Raw genomic sequence first — 23945 nt, 5'->3', positions numbered from 1 at the left:
TGATAAACGGTACAGAAGGTTTCATGAAAAACAGTGTTGACAGTGGCACAACATGAACAAACAACTGGCACTGAACAGCAGAGTTACATTTTTAATCTTTTAAAAACACCAGCGTTGGCTCCTACAACCCAGTTCATCAGATTGTCTTCCAGTTGCATTCATGCCACGTGCGTTACGTGTCTTCATCCACGCAAGCATGACACATATGATCTGAAGGCCAGATGCGAAGCCTGTAAAGTCCTGGGACAGTTATGGATGATGCTCTTCTCTAGGTTCATTAATTTAAATTAATACAGTCAAATACAACAGTCCTGCAAAGGCTCGTTTTTAATTAAGCCGGTGAGATGAGTGACCCTGACCCTAATTTTGTTGTTGTGGGGGATCTGTTTTGTTGCTGTTGTGTTCTTTTGTATTTACAGTTGTTTCTAATACTTTGATCATTAATTATGTGAGCAAGTGTTTAAAAACTGTTTTGGCTTGCAAATATTTCAACTCTAGTCATAATTAGCAAAATAAATAATCTGTTCTTAAAGTAAATCTATAAATATAGCAGGCAATTCAAGGTAAAGTAAAATAGTCATTGCATTCATATATATTTTCTTAAAGATAGATTGATCTGCTAAATAGAGACAAATTCATAACTTGCAAAAAAGGCCTTTTTCAGCTTTGTTTCTACATTACTTTAATCGTGCATTTCTAAGAGCGACGTACTAAATGCCATCGGACGACAATGACGCATGTGAACTGCAGCTGCATGCACTGAAATGTCATTAAGGTAAAAGGGTTTAGTTTGCGAGGCAGCACTTTTAGGTTCCTTCTTTCAATTGGCACAATAAACACTCAAATTAACATCTAATGCAACAAGGAAGTAATTTGCTAATTGAGAGGCCAAAGCTTGTTTTGTATGTATCAGCATGTTTCTCGGATTTTATGTCTGTCTGCTTCAACAGCGAGAGTCGGTGAAGTGGGAGCGGCAATGTTGTTGTTGTATTTTTTTTTTTTAAATCTACAATGTTAAATTAGCAAAGTGGAACAAGCTTCAGTGCTTGAGAATCATCCACACTGTTGAATATAATGTCTGTAATGAACCAATTGGACCTTTTATAATGGATCTTTCAGGGCACTTGATCGTGTCTAATTGAAACACTTACAGGTACGGAAACCAACTTTCATACATAACAAAAATATTATAAACATATAAAAAATCTTTAAATTCATTTTCTATTTACAACAATGGGGCTGGAACTCGCTGGTGAGGAGCACGTACTGTGTCAGCATGTGGCGCCGTTCCAAAGAAGTGGGTGGACTTCCTTCCAGACCTCTGGCCCAGTACTAGTTTATCACAAGCTGCCGATCACCTGCTCAATGAGACCGCAGCGTTTCCGTCGCTTCACCACGTTGGGTGGCTGAAGGTGATGTTGTACTGCTTCGCCCAGCGTGCAAACACCTGCTTCTCTGTGATGAAGCGATGGTGGTTCCCCCTTCGCCCGCTCTCGTTCTGCAGGTATGTTAAACATTCGTCGGGGCCCCTGGGTTTGTAGTAGTGGTACGGCATCTTCTTAGACGCGGTCTTTTTCCTGGAAAAACAAACGCCACGTCATGAGGGACTAGTTTATCTGAGCTGGAACGCAGGATCGTGCGGTGGCTCGGTTCTATACTCACCCACAGTGGTTCGGTGGAACCATCCCGTATACTTTGATGTTGTCACATAACTCAATAGCTATGACCATTGTGAACCAGCCTGTGCTCAACCATGAGTGGGACTTTTGTCTGGGAGGAGCAAAAAAACAACCACATGAATGGGCGAGTTTCACCAACGTTATATTAACGGATCGTTCATGCCCAGCGCTCACCTGTCCCGGCCCGTCTCTCTGTGGAACAGGCTGTCGAACCTGCGCATCTTGCTGGGCGCGATGCTGAAGCAGGACAGGTTGCCGGAGCTCATGCTCACCCTCTGGATCAGCCGGTACAAGGTTCCCTTGGCGTCCTTCCCGATCTTGTTGGGCGGCCCCCAGAAGATGATCACCGGGCTGCTGTCTGTGCGCTGCAGGAACTCACTGGGCCTGCGCACCACCCTGAACACGCTGGAGTGGGCCACCACCCTCAGGGTGGTCCGGTTCCCCACGTCGGCGGCGTAGCCCAGCGTGGGCGCGTCGTTCATGCGGATCACGCACTCCGTGCGGTCGATTTCGTCCCCGGCTCGACTCCCCAGGACGTGGCTGGAGCTCGTCACCAGCGCACACTGGTGACAGCGCAGGTTCAGACTCTGGGAGAGTGTGAATGCGTTTGAATCAGTTAACAGATAGAAGAGAGAGCGCAGTATAACGATGGATACGATGCACACAGAGGTTGCAGCCGTAAAATTCACTGTAGTCGCGTACCTTGTTCCCGTACACTGACACGTAACCCTCCTTCCCGGCCCACGTCTTCAGGTTTGTGATCTTGAGGGCGTGACTGGTGGACACATGGAAAGGACCGTAGAAGGCGTCATTGTTGTTGTTGGAGCCGTACAGAATGAGGAGCGCCGTTAGGATGAAGACGGCCAAGAAAATCGCCATCTTGTGGGTCTGTTGTCCCTGCGGAGTGAACGGAGGCAAGAGTATAACTAAGAACAAATGGAAGTGCATTAAATAACTGTAAACAGAACTCCCTTCATTTACACACGTATGTTTATAAAGCAGAGGAAATAATTTCCGCTTTAGTCACTTATTTCCTCTGGCAGCTGGTGAACAGCACCATCGTCACCCTTGTTTACTTATCCTGGATGTGATTCACTTTCCTATTTATGTCACTGGGCTGTGACTTTTCAGCGGATGGTAATTCCTCTGCTTATTGGGTATATTCACATTATTACATTTCCACTGATAATGACAAGCTGCATATTAGGTGACGCGCTAATCATATTAGATCAGTTCACTATGATGAGGGGTCTAAACACAGCATCCCATCGGTGAGTCCCTTACCTTGGCTCTGAGCCTGAACCCCATGCTTTCCGATCAGGCTGCTACCAGCACACTGGCTGTGACTGTCTGTCATCATACCTGAGGGTCGGAGACACGAGAGGTGATCATTTAAAAACGCGCCTTTTTACCTGTAGGGAAATTTCCTTTGACGCGTAAATGCGCATGAACACAGCGACACACCAGCACGTTATACATTGATAGTTACAACCTGATACGCACAACGAATGCCGCACGCAGTGAAATAACCGCGCCGCATATTCGTATCCCGTTAAACAACGCTACAGACACTGAAGGCAGCGCGGTGTTATTGCTGGGACGAATTGAAGCAGTCTTACGCAGCTCTGCGGCGTCCGAGGCTCCCCGCCTTCACCGTGGCGTTAAAAACAACCGTATCCCGCTGATAAGATTAAGGCTTTAACCAATAAGCCGTAGGGGCTGTGATTACTGACACCAGTGAGTGCGCTGGTTTACCGATTCACGGGCCTGCGCAGCCTCTCCTCTCCCACTCGTCTCTCTCGTCCCCCATCTTCCTGCGCTATTCCCTGACGTCATCACCGCGTCCCTCGCTGCAGCACAGCCGCCGTTTTTTTTAATTTTTATGTGGTTGTGGTCGATTGCAAAACTTCACTTCCTCCAAGATCAAACTGTGTTTGAGTGCTGCTCATGACAACCAGTCACTGTAATATTCATTAAGACATGTGAAAACTCTGATGTTGGGCCCCTACTGACCCCGGAGCACCCTCTCAAGTTTATTAGGGGCGAATTAAAACCATGGTTATCCTTTATTTGATTAGAGTATTTAATGTATGCGACCATAGTTTCACCTAATATGTCGTGTTACAAGTGATGCCAGGGACAGATATGAAGTTTATATTATTCTGATTAATATGACTTTTGCTTAATGTGTACATAAATACACATAATGAAACTGTGATATTAGTTACAGTCACAGAACTTTTCTGACATTGTAAATCCAGTAAATTACTGTCACAATAGTTTATGAGGTGATTAGTTTATTGGTGCAGTCATAAAATAAGCAACTGAAAACTGCACTGAGCTGTAAACATGCAGCATACAAACAAAACCAGTACATTCAAAGTTAATTCCCTCCCAGCAAGTTATTGGCCACAGATCTCTGCAGGTTTATTATACACGTCAACTATAAACTACCCAAATGTAACACACTCAATCTCCTATTTAGTGGCCAAACAATGTAACTGAAATATTCAAGTTTTATGTATAATTTCTTTTAACCTGTACAATTTTAAATTAAGTAACTTTTGGTTTAGAACGAACTGTTCAAAATCCAAGTAATGTAAATACGTCAACCTGCAGATGCCCGATACTGAAATGAAGTCTCTGTCTCTTAGACTGAAGGTGGGTGTTGTTATACACAGCACAGCACAGTATAAGGCAGAAAGTTGAGGCACTGGTATAAAAAATAAAGAAATGTGTAAACTTTAGTCTGCTTAACCTTAAAAGCTATATCAGTTATAATATTAATATTTAACACTACATTAAGAACATATTTAATACTGAAGGTAGTGTGGTATGAATGGTTAAATGCAGTGGTTCTTTTGCTAGTACATGCAGCACAAACAGCTTTCGCATGAGGAGAAGGTCAAACGCAGTCCTTCCTCAGAGAGTCCAACTGGGGTGTTTAAAGTCTATTTTATGGTGCAATGCCCATTTGGCATAAATGGCCTTCTCCGTGATAAAGCGATGTCCACCGCGTTTCATGTGCTCGTGGGCTTTGTACATCCTGCACTCATTGATCCGGTGTTTTTCATAGTAGTGGTAGGGAACCACACTGTGATTGGCTAAACTGTCAGGAAGAGAAGATAAAGCAGGTTACCGACGATATGGAAACTCAGGAGCCATAAACTCAAGCCATAAATCGAACAGTCTCACCTGCAGTAGTTTTCATCAATCATCCCATAAACATGAATGCTGTCACACATATCAAGAGCCAGAACCATTGTGAAGAATCCAGTGCTGAGGAAAGCCCCTGTTTTCATTCTGGGTGGGAGAAACCGGACAATTTTTCTTTAACGCGTACTTGTTACCCTCGACTCTAAATTAAACATTATCAAGATAGAAGCCTAAAACCTCACACACCAGAATTATTGTTTATATCAGTGCAGTATAATCAGCATAAACAAACCTAATGTAGAAAAAAAAAAAATGTAGAATATTTCTCTTATTTTATAACAGTCAGTGTTGTAATTAATTTGACTCATACTCTACCTGTTTTTTCCAGTTTCCTTCTGAAACACATTATCACAGTATTGAATCTTCTCTCTTGTTACAGTGTAAATCCTGGCATTAGGATATTTCTTTGCTACTCTCAGGAGAATGTTAAAAATGGGTCCTTTCCCATCTTGTCTCATGTTCCTCTCAGGTCCCCAGAACACATATGTGGTGTTTGCAGAATGTCGGAAATAGAAGTGCTCGTTCTTTAACAACAGGGGGACACTGGTGTGAGACACAACTCGAACACTGGTGCGGCCCCCTACGTCCTTCTCATAACCCAGTGTGGGAGCGTTGTTCATTCGAATAACACATCCATTCAGGTCGATCTCTGCACCGACACCAGCTCCAAGCATTTGACCTGAGCTGGAGACCAAGGCGCAATGATTGCAGTGCATGTCCAGAAACTGACGAGGAAAAACAGACGAGATAAAGAATATATATAAACTTGTTGTGGTTAGTCCACATTAATAAATTGTTCTTTACATCATATATCTCCATCATCCACAATCATGTTAATCTAATCCCATGTTTAACAGGAAGTTACTGAACACAGCCATAAGACTTGATCATTATATGCAACTCTAACCTAGTGAAAGTTACATTAACTCAGTTTTCTGCCCAGTTTTTGGCAAATACATTTGTATGATAAAAACCAACAATTCTGTACAGTGATTTAAAAGCATCATGCCCACAGCATCTGCATCTACATTATGTGTATGTGCGACTTTGTTTTTAACCTGTTGCGTCTTGTCGGTGGTGATCCTCATGTAACCCCTGAGTGCGCTGCTCGGCACAGGTGCTGGCAGATTGCTCCGAGTGATCACATATCCAATCAACACACCGAGGCTCAGGCCGAGGAGGCAAAGCCATCGAAACAGCTGCAGGACGAAAACAAAGCACGAACATCTGGACATGTTCTCATCATCTATGGGACGTTTGAGAGCACATTTTAACTGTACAACATTTAGGTTCTTACCATAGATGTCATGTCAAGAACTGCGGGAGAGCCCAGCACCACAGAGCCGAGCGGCTCTCATCTTTCCAGCTGTTAACTTGAGAAAGAAGTGGCGACAGGGACAAGGCCGAACATGGACGAGTCACTGTAGACAAGATTCATTTTTACAGATGTTAATGGAGCCGATAACTGTTCTCAAAACAACGATATTGTTCTGTGCGCTTGACTATTCATAACATTACTGGATGTTATATCTAATCTGTTTAGTTATCACTCTTATCTCACTCGGTGTGTTAACAAATAGCTTATTAATAGAATCAAGCATTTCTGGCTTCCGCTAGTGTACAGCTTCCGGTTAAACTTTCACAACAAAATATTAATTTGCTCTAAAAATTGAACAAATAATCACACAAATTATTAAATAAATGATGAATTCAAGTAGAAATACAAAACATATCTATATATGAGTGACGTACCAATAAAACAAGACTACGTGAATTGTACATTAAAATTAAGCTTTGCCTGCACTTATTGTGGAAAGGTGAACGACCCAACTTGTGAAAAACTAATGGTGCCTTCACGTACAGTTAGTACATTTGTAATTAAAGGCTTACTGTCTGTCTATAAACATAAACGTTATTTATACTTGAAACGTCGCCACATTAATTCCCAGTGAATACATTTAACTATAGAAATCATCACTTATTATATCTTTGTCTATTGTTTTAAATAATATATGGGCCGCTAGAAAAATCTCTCACGGCTTTTGACTTGATCAATCGATTTTATGATTTTTGCTATCATCAACTATCTGATTGGAATACAGACCCCTTTGTCCCGCCTATCTTTGCTAGCGATTGGCCAAAAAAATGTTTCAACCCTCCGTACTCCTCACGCCATTGGCTGGACGCCTCGTCAGTATTTACGCGTTTTCAAAGTGTCTGTGTCTGACTGTGACACGGGAACGTCCTTCCCTGCTGTCTTGGATGCTCACGGTATGTACCTGTGCGACTCGTCGCGTTACCAGCTGCACAAAAATCCGCGGAGGTCTTTAAGGCGTCAGGCCGAAACTTACAGGCAGCGTTTAGACGGCCGGTGATGTGTAGAAGTCCAGTGACAGGTCAGACTGAGCTAGGCTAGCTCCTATGCTAGCTAACGTTAGCATGCTCGCCTACCTGCTGGCCACGGCTGATTTGACCTGTCATCAACAACACTGTCAAATATGTGTGTATATGTGTATATATTTGCTACGGGTTCATTTTAGAGATTGGGAATATGATAGTATGAATTTATTGTATTCGCCGAGTCACCGGTGAAGGTTTGCGTTCTATTTTACTGAACTTTGACCTATAGTCTCAACACTGTCCATAATTTGTCCCGTTTGACCTAATTATGAACGCCCTCTTTTGTATGCCATTCAGTACTGTATAGAATTAGGCAGTTTTGCTTGAGAGTGGCCGAAGACATCAGCCAGTCTCTTGCTCTGACGCCACACCTGTTGTTTGTCCGGTATTGAAGGCATGAGGCTGGCTGATCAACTGGTCGCATACCGCAGACAGCGTAGATAGGTGAGTAGCTGGCAGCCTGTCAAGTTGCTCTGCAAGGTTCTGTGTCTGGAGGCGTGTTGTTGTAGAAATAATTGCTGCGTTGTTATAAATGCCACCCTGTGTTTATCATTTAGAGCAGTGTAGCTCTAAAAGGCAAGGCTGAACACTCATGTCTTATCTGTTGCAGGGTGATAAAAGGGAAACACTGGGCCAGTGTGGAGCACAAGCTCAGGAGTGCATGTTGCCGGAGAGTTCATCAGGAAGCCCTGAGCCGGCTGATCTCAGAGCAGGGACAAACTATTTTACAAGGTGAATGTAAGGGAGCTTGGAGGTCTGTGCGCTGACAGCCGTTCAGTTTCTGAGATGTCAATCAAACGAGCAGACGGGATGTCCATCGCCCAGGCTTTGGCCATGACCGTAGCAGAGATACCAGTGTTTCTCTATTCCACTTTTGGGCAGGTAAATCACTTTGCATTTATATCTTCATCCTCAAGCATTATGGATTTCCCTATGCATACATGTTTAATAATACTTGTTAGTGATGTTCAGTATAGCTGAGGATAATTGCTCCTATCTGCCACTTCTGCTTTCAGTCCATTTTCTCTCAGCTGAAGCTCACACCAAGCTTGAAGAAGGTGTTATTTGCTACAGCACTGGGCAGTGTTGCTCTGGCTCTCACAGCTCATCAGCTGAAAAGACGGGGGAGAAAACGCAAGCAGGCTGCACAAGGAAAGGAGGGTCAGAAGCCAGTGGGAATACCTGAGGCGCTGATGAAGACAGGGAGACCCTCTTCCTTAAAGAGAGGTTTGGGTTGTTATGTTGAAAATGTTCATATGTTGGCTTTGTTTAGTAGTGTGTAATGTGACTAATGTTTTTTTTTCCAGGTCCATTTAGTGGCAGACAGATGATGAGTCCCAGCACAAGGAGCAATGACACAATGAGTGGAATTTCTTCCCTGGCTCCCAGTAAACACTCAAGTTCCTCACACAGCCTTGCATCTGTTAGTTTCATTCTCTTTTGTCACATATTTGTCTTTCCCTTCTATTGCTTTGAGTCACATTTTACACATTTTGTCTTTGATGTGTGTTTGGCGTAGATGCGGGTCCCATGTTCCCCTAATCAGTCTGCTAATCCATCTACCCCATGGGAGGCAGAGCCTGTGGTGGAGGAGTCAGGGGCAGTAGAGGATGCTAATGCAGAGAATCTGTATTTAATGGGTAAACATTTACACTCCCCTTTCCAACAAACTGGCACGATGTGTAAGGTGTTAGGTTTAGGTCTGATTTGTTACTTCCTTCTAGGAATGGAGCTGTTTGAGGAAGCTCTGCAGAAGTGGGAGCAGGCTTTGAACATTCGGCATCACACACACTCGACCTCCAGCAACAACAGCTTAGCTCTGCAGGGGGCGGCATGTGGAGACTTTCCCATGGTAATTATAAAACTATCATTAAAAGTACATATTGCCTGGTTCCCTTGTACAAAGATCGCTTAATGCTTCAAATATACTGATGCAGCTGGGATTTCCTCCACTGTAATTGTAGTTTTGTTGATTTGTTAATAACTATCCCAGTGTCAATGCAGCTTTGAGCTTGGTTAATGCTTTCTACCCTTTTGTTTTAGGCTGAACCCCGTAATAAAGTATTTGCTGACAAGTTGGAGACGCTGCTGCACAGGGCGTACCACCTACAAGAGGATTTTGGCAGTAGTATCCCAACAGATAGTGTGATGGCAGACTTTGGTAAGAAACATGTTGAGCTTATATGTGGCTTTGAAAACTGGTTTAGACTCTGTTTTAAAGCATCACCAGGGGATCTGAACATTTTTAATATTATTAATAAAAGTAAAACAGAACAGAGCAGGATGGTTAGAGTCGGCTGTAACAGCAGCCGGACGGAACGCACATACATCTTATGTCTCTTTTAGTGACAGCTGTGCTTTGGTCCTTCTTTTGCAGAAAGTGAAGGAACTCTTATCTTGCCTCAAGTAGAGAGTTTCCACAGGTTGCAAGATGACGATGCAACCACCGTTACCTCTGATGACTCGTTCTTTTCTGCTGCAGAGGTTAGTTCCTTTGCTGTCAAATAGAGAAGAGACATTGAGTCACTGATTTTTGCCTGAACCCTCTTGTGTTTGAGTAAAGTACACAGATACAGTTTCATCTTGCAGATGCAGTCATCTTAAAAATAAGAATGTCAAATAAATGACTCTGCACTGAGATGTGTGTTTTGCCTGTGCAGCTGTTTGATGCCATGTCTTTCAAGGAGGCCTTTCATCCGCTTAAGCCGGCTGCTCTGTATGAAGACGCTTTGTCTCTAGTACGTGAGGGCAAAGTTTCCTATAGGACCCTCAGGTAACAGAAGTATTCAACATAACAACCCTTCAGTGCATTGTTCTTCTCCTTGGCATCCAAAAGAAAATTCTTTTAGAAGAACGGCAGCAACGAGAGGAGGTTTTGTTAATACCACACTCTCATTTCCAGGACTGAATTACTTGAATGTTACGGTGATCAGGATTTCCTTGCCAAACTTCACTGTGTGAGACAAGCATTCCAGGTATGATTCAACTTTAGAAAACTTCTATTTAATTAAAAAGTGCAACAATAAATCCACTACTTTTTCCTTAATGGGTGAAAACCCTCCATAACTGGAGTTTGTTTTATTCTTTAACACTGGGTAAAGCTTCTGCTTTTTTCTTTCAGTTCCTTTTGTTGGATGAAACTCATCGCACATTTTTCATGGAGACAGGGAAGCAGATGATTGCAGGGTTAATGGTAAAGGCAAATAAGGTACAACTACTCATTGCAATCTTCAGCTTTTAACGTGTCCTAGTGTGTTTTTGTCCAGCCGTCACTAATTCATTCCTGTGCTGTGTTCTGCCTTCCTGCAGAGTCCCAAAGCTTTTCTAGAGAGCTATGAGGACATGCTGCTTTACACTCAGAGAGAGGAAACGTGGCCCATCACCAAGATGGAACTGGACGGCCGAGGGGTGAGTAATTTGTGCCACCTTGTATACATAGACTTCCTGATAAGTATATTTATATTCGTTGGAACAGTGATACTGTACTTGACATGTTTTTGAACAACCTGAAGTAAACGTCAACTGAAATACAACTAAAAGTTTGGCAAGTCACATTTGGAAATCTCACTTTCGGGGTCATGCTGTCAGTGATCTTCATCTATATATTAATGATGAGTTCATTCACTATGCATCAGATCTGCAATATACATGTGGTTGTTGCTGCTCAAGTCTCCGCTACGCTGTGTGATCCTTTCGTTTTCCACCCAGTTTCTAGTGGTTAATGAGCAGATGGGAGTGATTGTCCTCGCCTGAGTGGTAGAGATGATTTAATCTGCACAAGTTTAATTTAGCCCACTTAAACATAAGATAAACTAGGGTCGATATCCGAAGGTGCTATTCCTGTTTTGGCTGATTAGTGGATATTTATAACCCATCACAACAAGTAATGTAACTTATTAGGATATTTAACTTTATTGTGTTGTTTTTGCTCATAGCTCCCCAGCTTAGTCGCCATGTGTTGGAGTTTTCCCCGGTGGACGAGAGGGTCGCTTCCCTGCGCCTTCGGGTGGGGGATAGGTCACTCACCGTCATTTGTGCTTACGGGCCGAATGGCAGTGTGGAGTACCCGGCCTTCTTGGGGTCCCTGGAGGGAGTGTTGGAAAGCGCTCCAACTGGGGACCCCATCGTTCTTCTGGGAGATTTCAATGCCCACGTAGGTAACGACAGTGATACCTGGAGAGGCGTGATTGGGAGGAACGGCCTCCCTGATCTGAACCCGAATGGTGTTATGTTATTGGACTTCTGTGCTAGGCACAGTTTGGCCATAACTAACACCATGTTCGAACATAAGGGTGTCCATCGGTGCACGTGGCACCAGGACACCCTAGGCCGGAGGTCGATGATAGACTTTGTAGTCGTTTCACCTGACCTTCGGCCATATGTTTTGGACACTCGGGTGAAGAGAGGGGCTGAGCTGTCAACTGATCACCACCTGGTGGTGAGTAGGATCCGCTGGCAGAGAAGGAGGCTGGAACGACTTGGCAGGCCCAAACGTATTGTGAGGGTCTGTTGGGAACGCCTGGCTGAACCCTCTGTCAGACGGACCTTTAACTCACACCTCCGGGAGAGCTTTGACCAGATTCCGAGGGAGGTGGGAGACATAGAGTCTGAGTGGACCATGTTCTCCGTCTCCATTGTCAACGCGGCCGTTCGGAGCTGTGGACGCAGGGTCTCCGGTGCCTGTCGTGGTGGTAATCCCCGAACCCGGTGGTGGACGCCGGAGGTAAGGGACGCCATCAAGCTGAAGAAGGAGTCCTACCAGGTATGGTTGACCTGTAGGACTCCTGAGGCAGCTGATGGGTACCGGCAGGCCAAGCGTGCTGCAGCCCGTGCCGTTGCGGAGGCAAAAACTCGGGCTTGGGAGGAGTTCGGGGAGGCCATGGAGGAGGACTATCGCTCGGCCTCAAAGAGATTCTGGCAAACCGTCCGGCGCCTCAGGAGGGGGAAGCAGTTCTTTACCAACTCTGTTTTCAGTGGAGGTGGGGAGCTGTTGACCTCAACTGGGGATGTTATCGGACGGTGGAAGGAGTACTTTGAGGATCTCCTCAACCCCTCCGACATGCCTTCTGCTGAGGAAGCAGAGGCAGGGGACTCAGAGGCGGACTCGCCCATCACCCAGGCTGAGGTCACCGAGGTAGTTAGTAAGCTCCTCGGTGGCAGAGCAGCGGGGGTGGATGAGATCCGTCCTGAGTACCTCAAGTCTCTGGATGTTGTGGGGCTGTCTTGGGTGACACGCCTCTGCAGCATCGCGTGGAGGAGGGGGACAGTTCCTCTGGACTGGACAACCGGGGTGGTTGTCCCTCTTTACAAAAAGGGGGACAGGAGAGTGTGTTCCAACTATAGGGGGATCACACTTCTCAGCCTCCCTGGGAAAGTCTATGCCAGGGTACTGGAGAGGAGAATTCGGCCGATAGTCGAACCTCGGATACAGGAGGAACAATGTGGTTTTCGGCCTGGTCGTGGAACGCTGGACCAGCTTTATACCCTCAGCAGGGTGCTTGAGGGTTTGTGGGAGTTTGCCCAACCAGTCTACATGTGCTTTGTGGATCTGGAGAAGGCATTCGACCGCGTCCCTCGTGACATCCTGTGGGGGGTGCTCCGGGAGTATGGAGTCCAGGGCCCTTTGCTAAGGGCTGTTCGGTCTCTGTACAACCGGAGCAGGAGCTTGGTTCGCATTGCCAGCAATAAGTCAGACCTGTTCCCGGTGCATGTTGGACTTCGGCAGGGCTGCCCTTTGTCACCGGTTCTGTTCATTATTTTTATGGACAGAATTTCTAGGCGCAGCCAGGGGCCGGAGGGGGTCTGGTTTGGGGACCACAGGATTGCATCTCTGCTTTTTGCAGATGATGTTGTCCTGTTGGCTTCATCAGGCCAGGACCTCCAGCGTGCGCTGGTGCGGTTTGCAGCTGAGTGTGAAGCGGCTGGGATGAGAATCAGTTCCTCCAAATCTGAGGCCATGGTTCTCGACCGGAAAAAGGTGGTTTGCTCTCTCCAGGTTGGAGAAGAGTTCCTGCCTCAAGTGGAGGAGTTTAAGTATCTTGGGGTCTTGTTCACGAGTGAGGGACGGAGGGAGCGTGAGTTTGACAGACGGATCGGTGCGGCGGCTGCAGTAATGCGGTCGGTGTATCGGTCCGTCGTGGTGAAGAGGGAGCTGAGCCGAAAGGCAAAGCTCTCAATTTACCGGTCAATCTACGTTCCTACCCTCACCTATGGTCATGAGCTTTGGGTCATGACCGAAAGGGCAAGGTCACGGATACAAGCGGCTGAAATGAGCTTCCTCTGCAGGGTGGCTGGGCGCTCCCTTAGAGATAAGGTGAGGAGCTCTGTCACCCGGGAGGAGCTCGGAGTAGAGTCGCTGCTCCTCCACATCGAGAGGAGCCAGCTGAGGTGGCTCGGGCATCTAGTTCGGATGCCTCCTGGACGCCTCCCTGGGGAGGTGATCCGGGCATGTCCCACCGGTAGGAGGCCCCGAGGAAGACCTAGGACTCGCTGGAGAGACTCCAGCGCGACCCGGCCCCGGATAAGCGGATGAAAATGGATGGATGGATGGTGTTGTTTTTATGTTTCATATTACGGGTATTAGACACAATGTGTGGGTGCTGTTGTCGTTTTCTTTTCAGGTGGTGTGTATGAACTTTTTCGATATCGTGCTGGACTTCATTCTCATGGACGCATTCGAAGACCTAGAGAGCCCCCCTTCCTCTGTGGTGGCTGTGTTGAGGAACCGTTGGCTCTCTGACAGCTTTAAAGAGACGGTAACTTGTATTCTCATGTGATCGCACGCAGCGTTCTTGAGTGTGGCACTAATATGTCACACTATATTAACAGAGTTGTGTGTTTCTTCTAGGCTCTGGCGACAGCTTGCTGGTCTGTCCTAAAAGCCAAAAGACGTCTTCTTATGGTGCGTTTGTAGCTAAGAATAGGGCTGCATATACTTTATTGCTTAATTTATTTTTCTTAACACGGATTTTACTGCTGTCTCTCCTATGACTGCTCATAGGTTCCTGATGGTTTCATCTCCCACTTTTATGCCATATCAGAACATGTGAGCCCTGTTCTAGCTTTTGGGTTTTTGGGACCCAGACAACACTTGAGTGAAGTGTGCACTATCTTCAAGGTGAGTGTATATGCAGGACTTTTGCTTTTTCTCTGTTCTAAAATGCTGATGACATCATTTGGTTGTCAAACTTGACTAAGCTCCTTCTTTTTTGAATGAACCCTTTTAAAACTGAAGTTAACGCTCATTAATCTCTCTTCTGTCCTCTCTAGCAACAAATCGTCCAGTACCTTAAAGACATGTTTGACCACGACAAGGTGCGCTTCACGTCTGCACATTGCCTGGCTGAGGACATCCTGAACCTTTCCCACCGGCGTAGTGAGATTTTACTAGGGTATCTGGGAATCACTAGCCTTCTGGAGCTCAATGGTGCCATGCCCAGAGAAACGGAGGCTTCTCCAGGGCCAAGACAAGACAACTGAGCACACCATGAACATCGCAGGACTCTTGTAGGATGTATGCAAAGTGATGACCAGCTGGAGACAGCAAAGACTAGATTGAATTATGCTCCTGTGATAAACACCAAGAACCGGCATTAACCATTTACTCATCTGTGGTCATCAAGCACAACTACTGTGTGAGGATATATTTTCCCGAGATCTGCACTTGACGCGATTCTAACGAGGGAGACTAGTTGGATCATGTGACGTCATCTCTTCTTTGTTAGAAGCTGCTGTGTTGTGTTTGGGGAATGCCTTCTGTAGCCAGGTAGTCGCAGACATGTGAAGACTTGTCTCTGCTTTGTTGACACACATGAACAAAGCCGTCCCAACATATAATGACTGGTCCCTGCACTGTTCTACGATAAATGAGTCTCAACAGAGTCTTTGCATTATTAGCTTCGGTTTATAACTTCCAGACCTACGTGGGATCATATTCTTCATTGTTAGGTGGAAGCAAATGGTGTGAGAGAGCATTTTTATTTTTTATATTACGGAAGATGGATATCCGTTGTGCTAAAGGGAACGATGGATTTGTCTCCGACTAAAGTCTGACAGTATTTATTCCAGTTTGGTTTTAATAAAGACTATCATATCAGGAGGAGTATATAATGTAAAACTAGCATAGGCTGAACAATCTCATCATATACAGTAGAAGTTAAAGAATGACCGAAGCAACAGTTTTATTATTTTTTCATTTTTTTTAAGTGGACATAGCAGCGATCTAATAAAACGTTTTCTGAGAGTAACGGTGATCTCACAGATTTTACCAGACTTGAATGACTTGAAAGATTATAACGTAAGACAATGTCCATTTTCCATCACAGACGCCCAATGCCACTTTAGAGCTTTTATTGGTTGAATCACTTGAACTATTTCCTAATATTTATCTAAATTTAAGAATTTTCTTGGTTCACTGTAAACAAAGTAAGACTGAACCAAAATGTGAAGTTATTACATTTATATTTAACATTTAAACCATTACTTGAGTGTATTTCTTCTAAATTTTTAAGGCTGCTGCCGGTAAAAGGGAAAATTCGTCTTGGTCTTTCTCACGCAGGACATTCTGACATATTAGAAAAAGCACACATGTGCATTAACAGCAATATTGGCTACTATCTTTTTTCTATTTATACTATTATGTAATTCCACTTGACTCTACTTTGAAAACCTTTAACACCATAATATTCATTTAAGCTATACTAATTAGTTTACAGGAGAAATATTTTTGTTTCCTCCTTAAACTGTTTTATTCCAGCTGAGTCATTCCAAAATCATGTACAGTCTTTATATACTACACCCTGAGGACTTTAAGTTTACCAGAGAATTGTTTACATTGTTTCACTGGTACATTCAAATTAAATGAAGTAGTTCTTCCACTATTGAATAACAATGACAGTTAGCCATTATGTAAAACACCTGCTCCCTGAAACTAAACATGTGAAATTAATATTTACACCCGTGCTTTCCTTAATATGTTAGAATGTCCAAGTCTCTTAATGATTGAAACACATCTTAATATTTTCTATTATTTTTATTTCTAACTTTGTAGTTTTTCTGGAACAGTTTCAAATAATCACAATCTTTAAATAAAATGGTGCCATTTCTTTCATTAATAGTCTTAGATTTTATGTTTTCATGATTTGTAGTGATTTTTAGTAAACAACTAGACATTGTACACTCTGACTAGCAAGTGCACTGATGATAATGATGAACCCCAGAGTTTTCTTGTTGGAGCACAGACACTCAAGGTTACCTCTTCTCTAGGAAAAGCAAGTTGTATTTTGCAGATTATTTCAAAAAATATCAAAAGCTGATTTAGGTTAATGACATATAATGGAAATTATGTTTACTATGAATGGCAGTAGATGCATACAATGTATGGATATGGTTGCCTTGTCAAATTTAAGGTTGATCTTTTTGTGATTGTTTGTTCTTGGTCAATATTCGTTATAACTGTCTGTGGTCTTAATAATCAGACTCACTCATTGTTGCAACACATCTCTGAAATTCAGAGCTCAGATTCTATTTTCTGGTTCTTACTTGTTGCAGATCTGTTTTATTGTATTATTTTCCAATAGTCTTGGTTTTGTTAGGAGTCAGTGGTTTGTTACTGTTGCTTTAAAACATGAGCCAGAACGTCTACCTGTAAATAGAGCTTTAACAAAAGATGAGGTCATTCCTTGTTTTGACACATGCAACTCTGTGTTTAAAGCATTTTGCACTTTATCAGAAAAGCTGAAAAAATTAAGGAATGTCCCAAAATAGCTTTCCCTTTTGATAGTGCAAATATAGAAGCTAGTGAATTATTTATTGCTTCAACGAACTGACATTATTGATGATATATAGCATATATGCTTGATATTAGAGAAACTATATTTTCATGAAAAAATATTATCACAGTGGTTTATTCTAAACTTCAGAAATTGTGTTCCAGCCTCCATCCATATTTTTTAACTCTTCCTTGCATGTAGTTCAGTCCCCAGTGGACTGTTTAAAATCGTTTCCTATCATTTTGATTGTTTTGGTATTTCGGTAATGGAGGTGATTGCATTCATCAGACACCGCTGTGCAGCCCTCACAGCTGGGTCTTGTCGAGCAGAACAAGCTTTGCATGCTACCAGTGTAGATGTAAAAGTCCCAAATAGAAAGTAAGGAAAATGTGTAGAACCATAAAGTCGTCCACAATTTAAATTTAGCAATCGATACATTAGTGTTGGTTTAGTAAAGGTTTAAAATGGCCAAATTATGGTAATAATGGTTGTTTTGGTTTTTGAATACCTCTGTATTTGTGTGTCCTCTTATGCCTTTTGTCTTTTTTTCTACTGTTGAATGATGATGCCAGTACAAAACTGTAACTTGAGTTTGAATCTCCGCATTAAAAGTTATTTTTTTTAGTTTAGTTTTTAATTTGTTTCCACGTTTTATTATGTACTGAATGGATCTGGAATGTTTACATTTGGATATTGAGACTTTTGTGGTTTCCTTGGTGCTACCTGGTTGTGCTGTGCACAGGAAAAAGTGAGAAAGCCCTTTTGTGGTTTAGTAATGAGCCAGTGGAGGGTGCTGATATGATAGAAACCGTGTGATATCTATATTAAACATTTTTGTGTAGTTTCTGTAAGTCACATTTTACAAAGCCCAACCAGAGAACACAGTTAGCATCACTGAATATTCCTGTACATGTAAGCTTGATGACATTTCACTCTTTTCTGTCATGCATTTGATTTAGACAGTAAAAGTTGATTTAAACATCCATCCCCTGATTTATGTTAAAATGTTTATATTTTCTATAAATTCTGTGGGCCTTCCTGATCACACTACTACAGATGGCTTCTCATTTTGAGTTATTCTGCTGGCTGGTTTATGAACACTTGGAGCTTTTGCTTTTTTTCCATTCAATAATTCTTCTGTATGGGTATAATAGAGCTCCAGTGCGCATGCGCGGTTAGACGCCTCCTGCGCTGCCGGGGTCTGTTTGAACGCGGAGCTGCGTTCACCATTGGTTAGACACGTGTCTGGGGCGTTTCGCTGGGGCTGCCCGGTTGTGTCCGGGTAAGATGGCGTTGGAAGAGCAGTGCTCGGCACCACCTCGATGGCGGTCCATATCTCTGACACACGTAGAGTTCCCGGAGGGTACGTAAACCTAGCGCTTTTCTCTGCCGACCGAAGCTCCGGTCGTCGCTCGACGGCGTGGAGCGTCTGAGCGCTGCGTGTGTTTTGTCGCTCCTGAATGGACACGGCCGTCGGCGTTGCTGCCAAATTGTGAGCTGCTGTGAAAACCCCGTGCGCAGCGGGGAATGTAGCCCGGACTGCTAAATTGTGAGACAACTCCGCATGCGCAGTTGGCGCTAATGTCCACAATGAAGGCTAGCTAGCAGACTAGCTGTCTGAAAATCGTCTTGAATGTTTTTTCTAAATAAGTGATAATTAGTCGTTGTCGCGTATGGACTTATTTGACTATATTAAAGCACCACCAACAGCACAGTATGATCCACCTTTGTGTTGACGGTAACGAAATATGCCATCTAATAGCAATGTAGCCAAGGCTAATGCTAACGCAGCTAGTTTGATGGCCTGGTTAGAGTTACTAGCATAAAGCACATTGCACCTAGTTGTCCTCATTTCTAAACAAACCCCCTCTGGTCTGATTTAAAGTTTAAATTATGGCATGATGGTTTCGGGCACCAGAACAACTACCAGTCTAGTTTCGGGGCCATTGTGTTGTTGATGTTTTTAGCAGTCATTCAGTAACTCTGTCACTCCCACCAGGTAAGCTACCTTTTACTGAGAACTTCCTACACGTCTCGGCATCACTCGATGTCCATGTGTTTTAGGTGATCTGACGGGACAAGTGCTGGCCTACATCAGCCTCCTGCCCATAGCGATTCTCGTGGGCTTTGTCACACTCATGGTGTTTAAACGGGAGCTGCACACGGTGAGTCCTGCCCCTCCTGTTTAACGCCATTGTGCGCGCGTCGCTCGTCCTGCTTACAGCCGTCACAGAGGACGGGAGCGTTCAACTGTCGTTTCGTTTTCAGATTTCTTTCTTCGGTGGGCTCCTGCTGAACGAGGGGGTGAACTGGTTGCTAAAGCACATTGTCAGAGAGCCGCGCCCATGTGCAGGTGAGCGAAGGAACAACCTTGCAAAACGCAACGCAACCACAGCGATTGCCTGGTTTGGGAATCAAATGAGATCAACGCCGTCATGTAAATGATCATTTGCTGTCTTTTTGCAGGGTCCCACACAAATGTGCCCACAGAGTATGGGATGCCCTCCAGTCACTCCCAGCTTATCTGGTTCTTTGTTGTTTACTTCTTTCTTTTCCTTTATTTAAGGTGAGCTTATTTCTTCTTGCAGAAAACCTCTTACAGTACACAAGCTAATTAAAAATCTATTTATTTTATATTTGATGCATTTTAAAGGATTTAGATTTACTGATATCTTTGTGATAAAGTACTTATTGAAAAACTATCAAGCAATACAGGATCAGTAATTAATACATTACAATTACTTAAGAAGCATGTTGGGAAGTATGAAGTGTGTTCCTCTCTGTTTTTCAGAATGCACCAAACAAACAACGCGCGATGTGTGGATCTGCTGTGGAGACACATACTGTCTATCCTCTTGTTAGGAATGGCCTTATCAGTCTCGTATAGCAGGTGAGGCCCCAGATTCAACGTAATTCAAAATTTTACAGATATGTTGTGATGCAGCTGGACAATAAATATTTTATTATTGTTAGGCTCAGCAGCTCAGTTTGCAGAGTGACACAGGAGGCCGCATTGTGTTATTTCCTGTTTATCACCACAGTGACTCCAAACACATTAAATTTGACCACTATTAATATGTTCAGTGTGTGTTGCCACACTGAATTTAGTTTCGGACTTTTAAGCTCTGTTCATCTGTAACTCTCTTTGCATTTCATTCTCAGAGTTTACCTGTTGTATCACTCATGGAGCCAGGTTTTCTATGGTGCACTGGCCGGTAGTACAATTGGAATAGTCTGGTTCATTTTCACTCAAGAGGTGCTGACACCATTATTCCCCAAAATAGCAGCATGGTAAGGAGTGCTCTACTTTCTTGGCTTCCTTCCTGTGCCACAAGGGGCGACAGTTTCATCCCCAGGCAACATAAGTGGCTAAACTGACCCATTATGATTTTACTAATGTCTTGTAACTTTCTCTTTATGCACATTCATCACAGGCCAATATCAGAGTACTTCCTGGTACGAGACACAAGTCTGATCCCCAACATCTTATGGTTTGAATATACAGTGACCAGATCAGAGGCAAGGTAAGATATTCTCTTTTGAACAGCTTAGCTCTCATCAAGGTGGCTTGCTATTGCAATTAATTAATTATTGTATGGATTTCGGTTCCACTTTCTTGTGTATCAATATCCTTTTTTCTTTTTTTTTATAATTATAGAAACAGACAACGAAAGCTTGGAACAAAACTTCAGTGATGCACACGCAGATCTTTTGTGAAACTGAGTGTAGAACTGCTCACACATTCACACACACGCATTGTCACATACACACAACAGATGCTCAATCGACAAGAACACACTGGAGAACCATCTATTGGACTGACATGTTTGCAAGGAGCAAAGGGCAAAAAAAAAAACGTTTACAGGTGGCGAAAGAGTGCCTGGACCTGGCCCGGAGCCTACAGCCTGAGCAAGTCCGTCCACACGCCTCTCCTCCTTGTACAGCTTGCCCAAAATGCTCTTTAATGCATGCAAGACTGTGCAAGAGGCATACTATTTAATGATAGATTAATATATATTTTAACTATAAGCGCACGCTGACAGTAACGGTGTACAGGAGGAGAATCAAGGAGCCAAAAAGGTGGCGTTGGTCAACGTTTCAAGCAGATCGGTGAGCGGCGTCATTGCAGCATGTATTTAGTGATTCCTTTTTTAATATTCTAATGGTTAGCTGGTGGGACACAAGGGTTATGGTTGGGTTCCAGGGTATTGGGAATTAAACGTTAGGCATTGTTATATAATATAAAGGAACAATTTCTAAAATTGGTTATGATGTAATATAAATAAAAATTTGCACTTTGTAAAATTAAAAGTAAAAACAACTAACACTAGTTAAATGTTAAGGCCCCCCCTCTCTTTTCCCTCATCAGTCTTTGCTTTGTGTCTATGACTGTCAGTCCTAATATATTAGACTCCAAAGCTACAAGCAGTGTAAATTTAATATACCTTCTGTACTATTGAGGTTTCTGTTCATGTCCGCGTTCCTGGATAATGACGGTGAACTGCAGCTGCAGGTTTCGCTTGCTTTTTTCGTTCAACACAATTTGGACTGAGGTGCCTCAGACACGGTAGCAACCTGGGAAATGACTTCTGGGAATCTTTTTTTCTTGTTTTTTTTTACTATCGTTTTCTGCTGTTGTGGAGAACAGTTTGCCCTTTTACCTGCATTTCTAAGATAACATTCCATATCATTTAGTGAGAGAACGTAGACAAGACTGCTGAGGAGATCTTTTATTGTTTTTGAAGAAAGGATTAAAAAAAAAGCCTCAGGTCAGTTGTAGCATGTGTTTATGCTTAATTCCTCAGCCCGTGGCAGCTCATGTTAAAAGCTGTCCAGGGGGATCTGAAGCTGGTTCAAAACTCATATCATTAGCGCCACAAAGGGAAGTAGTTCTCTTAGAATCTAATTTTTTTTCCATGTGTAACCTATTATCAGGCTGAATAAAAGTGTGTTTATGTACAATTAATGACTCCAGTGTCGTGCTTGCAGGCATCTTTGAATGCTGCTTTAGTCTCCGCTTTTCTGCTGTTGGGCAGATGTGACACCTGATAGGTTGCTTCTTTTTTTAATCCGCTTGTTCCTTCCTCCACTGATACGTATCGGTGGAGTGTCTGTAGCCTATTTATAGTCACTACAACGCTGTCAGGAAGTCGGCTTTGAACCATAGAGTAGCTGCTGCTTTAGGCTGCTCTTATGGTTGGATTTTGAACCTCTTATTATGAATATAGAAAAAGCTTATTTTTGGACTATTAATACTATTTATTTACAGTATTGAACAGAATCAATGAGTGATGTTTTATAAGCTCAATGTTACTTATTTGAAGCTACAGAGTGATGTCCATAATACTTTGTGTAAGCTTAAAACAGCAAAGCAATTATACATCACTCAGGGAAGAATGACTAATAGCATTAAATGTAAAAAACATTCCAATAGTAGTTAGTGAGCACATCACTGTCATCCAGGTTTATTCTGTTAATAGTCCAGTCGTTTTGGTGCTTTTGGAATCAGAGGGGAAAGATCCTTCAGGATTTTGAGTCCTTTTGCTACTGAACAAATGCTCTGGCAACAACCACAGTCATCATGCACAAATTACATTTTGTGATTACAAATTTGCTAATAATATGAGGTAGCCAATAGTAAAGCTTTCCATGTTATGTGTTGAGCCAGTGTAAATGATAAATGCAAAACAGTTCAAACAGTGTGAGCACTGCTCCTCCTGACTTGCAGAGTGAAACATCTGCCCCATTTACTCGACTCGTTCCATTTTGGATCCACTTTTCAGGTCTAACCTCAGGCTATCCCCAAACTCCCTTTAGGAACAAGCGTAGCCTAGATACAAACGATAAAGACCTCAACCTATTTCTGTTTGTCGGAGCATTTTCCTCTGACCTGCGACGTTTGCGTGAGCTGTGGGCACTTCAATAGAAACCCCGGATGAGGAAGACGTTCTTTCTTCACTTTGTTGTTCGTCCACTGTCCTGAGACAACAAATATGAAAATAACTAGTTACTAGTAACTAGCTGAAACTAGTTACACATAATTGCACAGTTTCCCCGGTTTGGGTTAAACCCAGCTGTTCCAGGAAATGACTGAGGCGTCCTAGCGACCGCAGCGTAGAGATGTCAGACAGGATCCTGCAGACGTGTGTGATTATTACCAGCCTGTACCGCGTGTGTTGTTCCTGAGCATTCTTCATTTCAAATGGCTGTTGTTCACCTGCTGATATTCACTTTAATTTGTTCCTATGGGAATTTGTTCTTCAGGGAACAAATTAAAAGGCTAATCAACTTGCGTCCCCAGGTTTGATTAACAAGCTGCTGTCTGCTCCTCCTTAATGGACTTGTTTATTTGAACGTGACCACCTCAGAAATGTTTCGCCCTTGAATATTGCATTTGCTCTAGCAATAGCTAATGGTATATATAAATGGAAACAAGCCATGATTCAAATGGAGGCTTATTTTCTTATGTGCTTATACAATTGTTCTAGGCTAGACATGGATGTTGGCCTGTTAAATGATCCTGTACTTTCTAAACATATTCAAAAGCTTTGTATCAAAAGGGTTCAACCAGCATATCAGATGAAAAGTACACTTATCATGAAAAATACCTCCAGGGAGTATATTTACTAGTATTTATTTACTTGTGGCTTGTAATATCTGAGGCCCCAGGGTTGGCTCTGTTTTCTTGTGAGGCTCAGCCAAACCTACTTCTTTACACGCTTTTGATAACAATCACGTTGGAAGACGGCAACCTCAACATTTATTACAACAAGCGCTAAAGTTGTCGTCCTAATTTAGAGTTTTTGTCAGATTGTTCTGACAGGCATGCGGAGGTTCCTGCCAGCCAGACATTGGCAAGGCTTTCTACAGTGTAGTCTCA

At 43.2% G+C, this 23945-nt stretch overlaps 4 protein-coding genes and 1 long non-coding RNA gene across 12 annotated transcripts; 2 read left to right on the top strand and 3 right to left on the bottom strand.

Annotated features, from left to right (window-relative positions):
* Positions 1–77: 77 nt before the first annotated feature.
* st6galnac6 (ST6 (alpha-N-acetyl-neuraminyl-2,3-beta-galactosyl-1,3)-N-acetylgalactosaminide alpha-2,6-sialyltransferase 6) lies at positions 78–3530 on the bottom strand. 4 transcript variants are annotated; one of them, XM_029169448.3, is made up of 6 exons: positions 3435–3530; positions 2964–3041; positions 2382–2576; positions 1854–2266; positions 1663–1770; positions 78–1577 (listed from the first exon to the last, which is right to left on the bottom strand). In XM_029169448.3, exons 2-6 carry the CDS (start codon positions 2985–2987, stop codon positions 1391–1393), a joined length of 927 nt encoding a protein of 308 aa, XP_029025281.1. In that variant the 5' UTR covers positions 2988–3041; positions 3435–3530; the 3' UTR covers positions 78–1390. The 4 variants fall into 4 exon arrangements, with proteins under 4 accessions (XP_029025281.1, XP_029025282.1, XP_029025283.1 ...); XM_029169449.3 differs by having other exon boundaries at positions 3299–3436; XM_029169450.3 differs by lacking the exon at positions 3435–3530 and adding an exon at positions 3183–3420.
* A 429-nt stretch (positions 3531–3959) lies between these two features.
* Positions 3960–6521, bottom strand: st6galnac4 (ST6 (alpha-N-acetyl-neuraminyl-2,3-beta-galactosyl-1,3)-N-acetylgalactosaminide alpha-2,6-sialyltransferase 4). The gene is made up of 5 exons (XM_029169452.3): positions 6193–6521; positions 5954–6094; positions 5211–5620; positions 4875–4982; positions 3960–4788 (listed from the first exon to the last, which is right to left on the bottom strand). Exons 1-5 carry the CDS (start codon positions 6202–6204, stop codon positions 4602–4604), a joined length of 858 nt encoding a protein of 285 aa, XP_029025285.1. The 5' UTR covers positions 6205–6521; the 3' UTR covers positions 3960–4601.
* Positions 6522–7055: 534 nt separating this feature from the next.
* On the top strand, positions 7056–18050 carry miga2 (mitoguardin 2). 4 transcript variants are annotated; one of them, XM_029169609.3, is made up of 16 exons: positions 7056–7166; positions 7906–8177; positions 8312–8522; positions 8603–8718; positions 8815–8935; positions 9020–9147; positions 9339–9456; positions 9673–9779; positions 9956–10068; positions 10198–10270; positions 10417–10503; positions 10605–10703; positions 13916–14050; positions 14143–14196; positions 14296–14412; positions 14565–18050. In XM_029169609.3, exons 2-16 carry the CDS (start codon positions 8082–8084, stop codon positions 14772–14774), a joined length of 1785 nt encoding a protein of 594 aa, XP_029025442.1. In that variant the 5' UTR covers positions 7056–7166; positions 7906–8081; the 3' UTR covers positions 14775–18050. The 4 variants fall into 4 exon arrangements, with proteins under 4 accessions (XP_029025442.1, XP_055369387.1, XP_055369388.1 ...); XM_055513412.1 differs by lacking the exon at positions 7056–7166 and adding an exon at positions 7185–7291; XM_055513413.1 differs by lacking the exon at positions 7056–7166 and adding an exon at positions 7375–7395.
* On the bottom strand, positions 9522–23272 carry LOC129604934 (uncharacterized). Its single transcript, XR_008696289.1, has 2 exons — positions 22956–23272; positions 9522–9792 (listed from the first exon to the last, which is right to left on the bottom strand). It is a non-coding gene; the product is annotated as an uncharacterized LOC129604934 (long non-coding RNA).
* dolpp1 (dolichyldiphosphatase 1) lies at positions 18265–22027 on the top strand. Of its 2 annotated transcripts, none has more exons than XM_029169817.3 (8): positions 18265–18428; positions 19130–19230; positions 19334–19418; positions 19532–19631; positions 19857–19955; positions 20228–20356; positions 20500–20589; positions 20724–22027. In XM_029169817.3, exons 1-8 carry the CDS (start codon positions 18353–18355, stop codon positions 20758–20760), a joined length of 717 nt encoding a protein of 238 aa, XP_029025650.1. In that variant the 5' UTR covers positions 18265–18352; the 3' UTR covers positions 20761–22027. The 2 variants fall into 2 exon arrangements, with proteins under 2 accessions (XP_029025650.1, XP_029025651.1); XM_029169818.3 differs by lacking the exon at positions 18265–18428 and adding an exon at positions 18495–18803.
* Positions 23273–23945: the final 673 nt, after the last annotated feature.

Source organism: Betta splendens, chromosome 12, assembly GCF_900634795.4.
Source record: "Betta splendens chromosome 12, fBetSpl5.4, whole genome shotgun sequence".
NCBI classification, from domain to species: domain Eukaryota; kingdom Metazoa; phylum Chordata; class Actinopteri; order Anabantiformes; family Osphronemidae; genus Betta; species Betta splendens.
Note: the sequence above shows the minus strand (reverse complement) of the source record. Positions and strands in the feature narration are given on the sequence as shown.

Excerpts from the sequence above, each read along its gene's own strand:
- st6galnac6 (XM_029169447.3), bottom strand. The coding sequence starts at position 2,627 with ATGCACTTCCATTTGTTCTTAGTTATACTCTTGCCTCCGTTCACTCCG. Across the intron at positions 2,267-2,381 it reads TGTCAGTGTACGGGAACAAG|AGTCTGAACCTGCGCTGTCA; the intron begins GTACGCGACTAC and ends ACACTCTCCCAG. Across the intron at positions 1,771-1,853 it reads AGAGAGACGGGCCGGGACAG|ACAAAAGTCCCACTCATGGT; the intron begins GTGAGCGCTGGG and ends TGCTCCTCCCAG.
- st6galnac4 (XM_029169452.3), bottom strand. Across the intron at positions 5,621-5,953 it reads CCACCGACAAGACGCAACAG|TTTCTGGACATGCACTGCAA; the intron begins GTTAAAAACAAA and ends TTTCCTCGTCAG. Across the intron at positions 4,983-5,210 it reads AAGGAAACTGGAAAAAACAG|AATGAAAACAGGGGCTTTCC; the intron begins GTAGAGTATGAG and ends TCTCCCACCCAG.
- miga2 (XM_029169609.3), top strand. The coding sequence starts at position 8,082 with ATGTCAATCAAACGAGCAGACGGGATGTCCATCGCCCAGGCTTTGGCC. Across the intron at positions 8,936-9,019 it reads AGAGAATCTGTATTTAATGG|GAATGGAGCTGTTTGAGGAA; the intron begins GTAAACATTTAC and ends ACTTCCTTCTAG. Across the intron at positions 10,504-10,604 it reads TAATGGTAAAGGCAAATAAG|AGTCCCAAAGCTTTTCTAGA; the intron begins GTACAACTACTC and ends GCCTTCCTGCAG.
- dolpp1 (XM_029169817.3), top strand. The coding sequence starts at position 18,353 with ATGGCGTTGGAAGAGCAGTGCTCGGCACCACCTCGATGGCGGTCCATA. Across the intron at positions 19,231-19,333 it reads TTAAACGGGAGCTGCACACG|ATTTCTTTCTTCGGTGGGCT; the intron begins GTGAGTCCTGCC and ends TTTCGTTTTCAG. Across the intron at positions 19,419-19,531 it reads AGAGCCGCGCCCATGTGCAG|GGTCCCACACAAATGTGCCC; the intron begins GTGAGCGAAGGA and ends GTCTTTTTGCAG.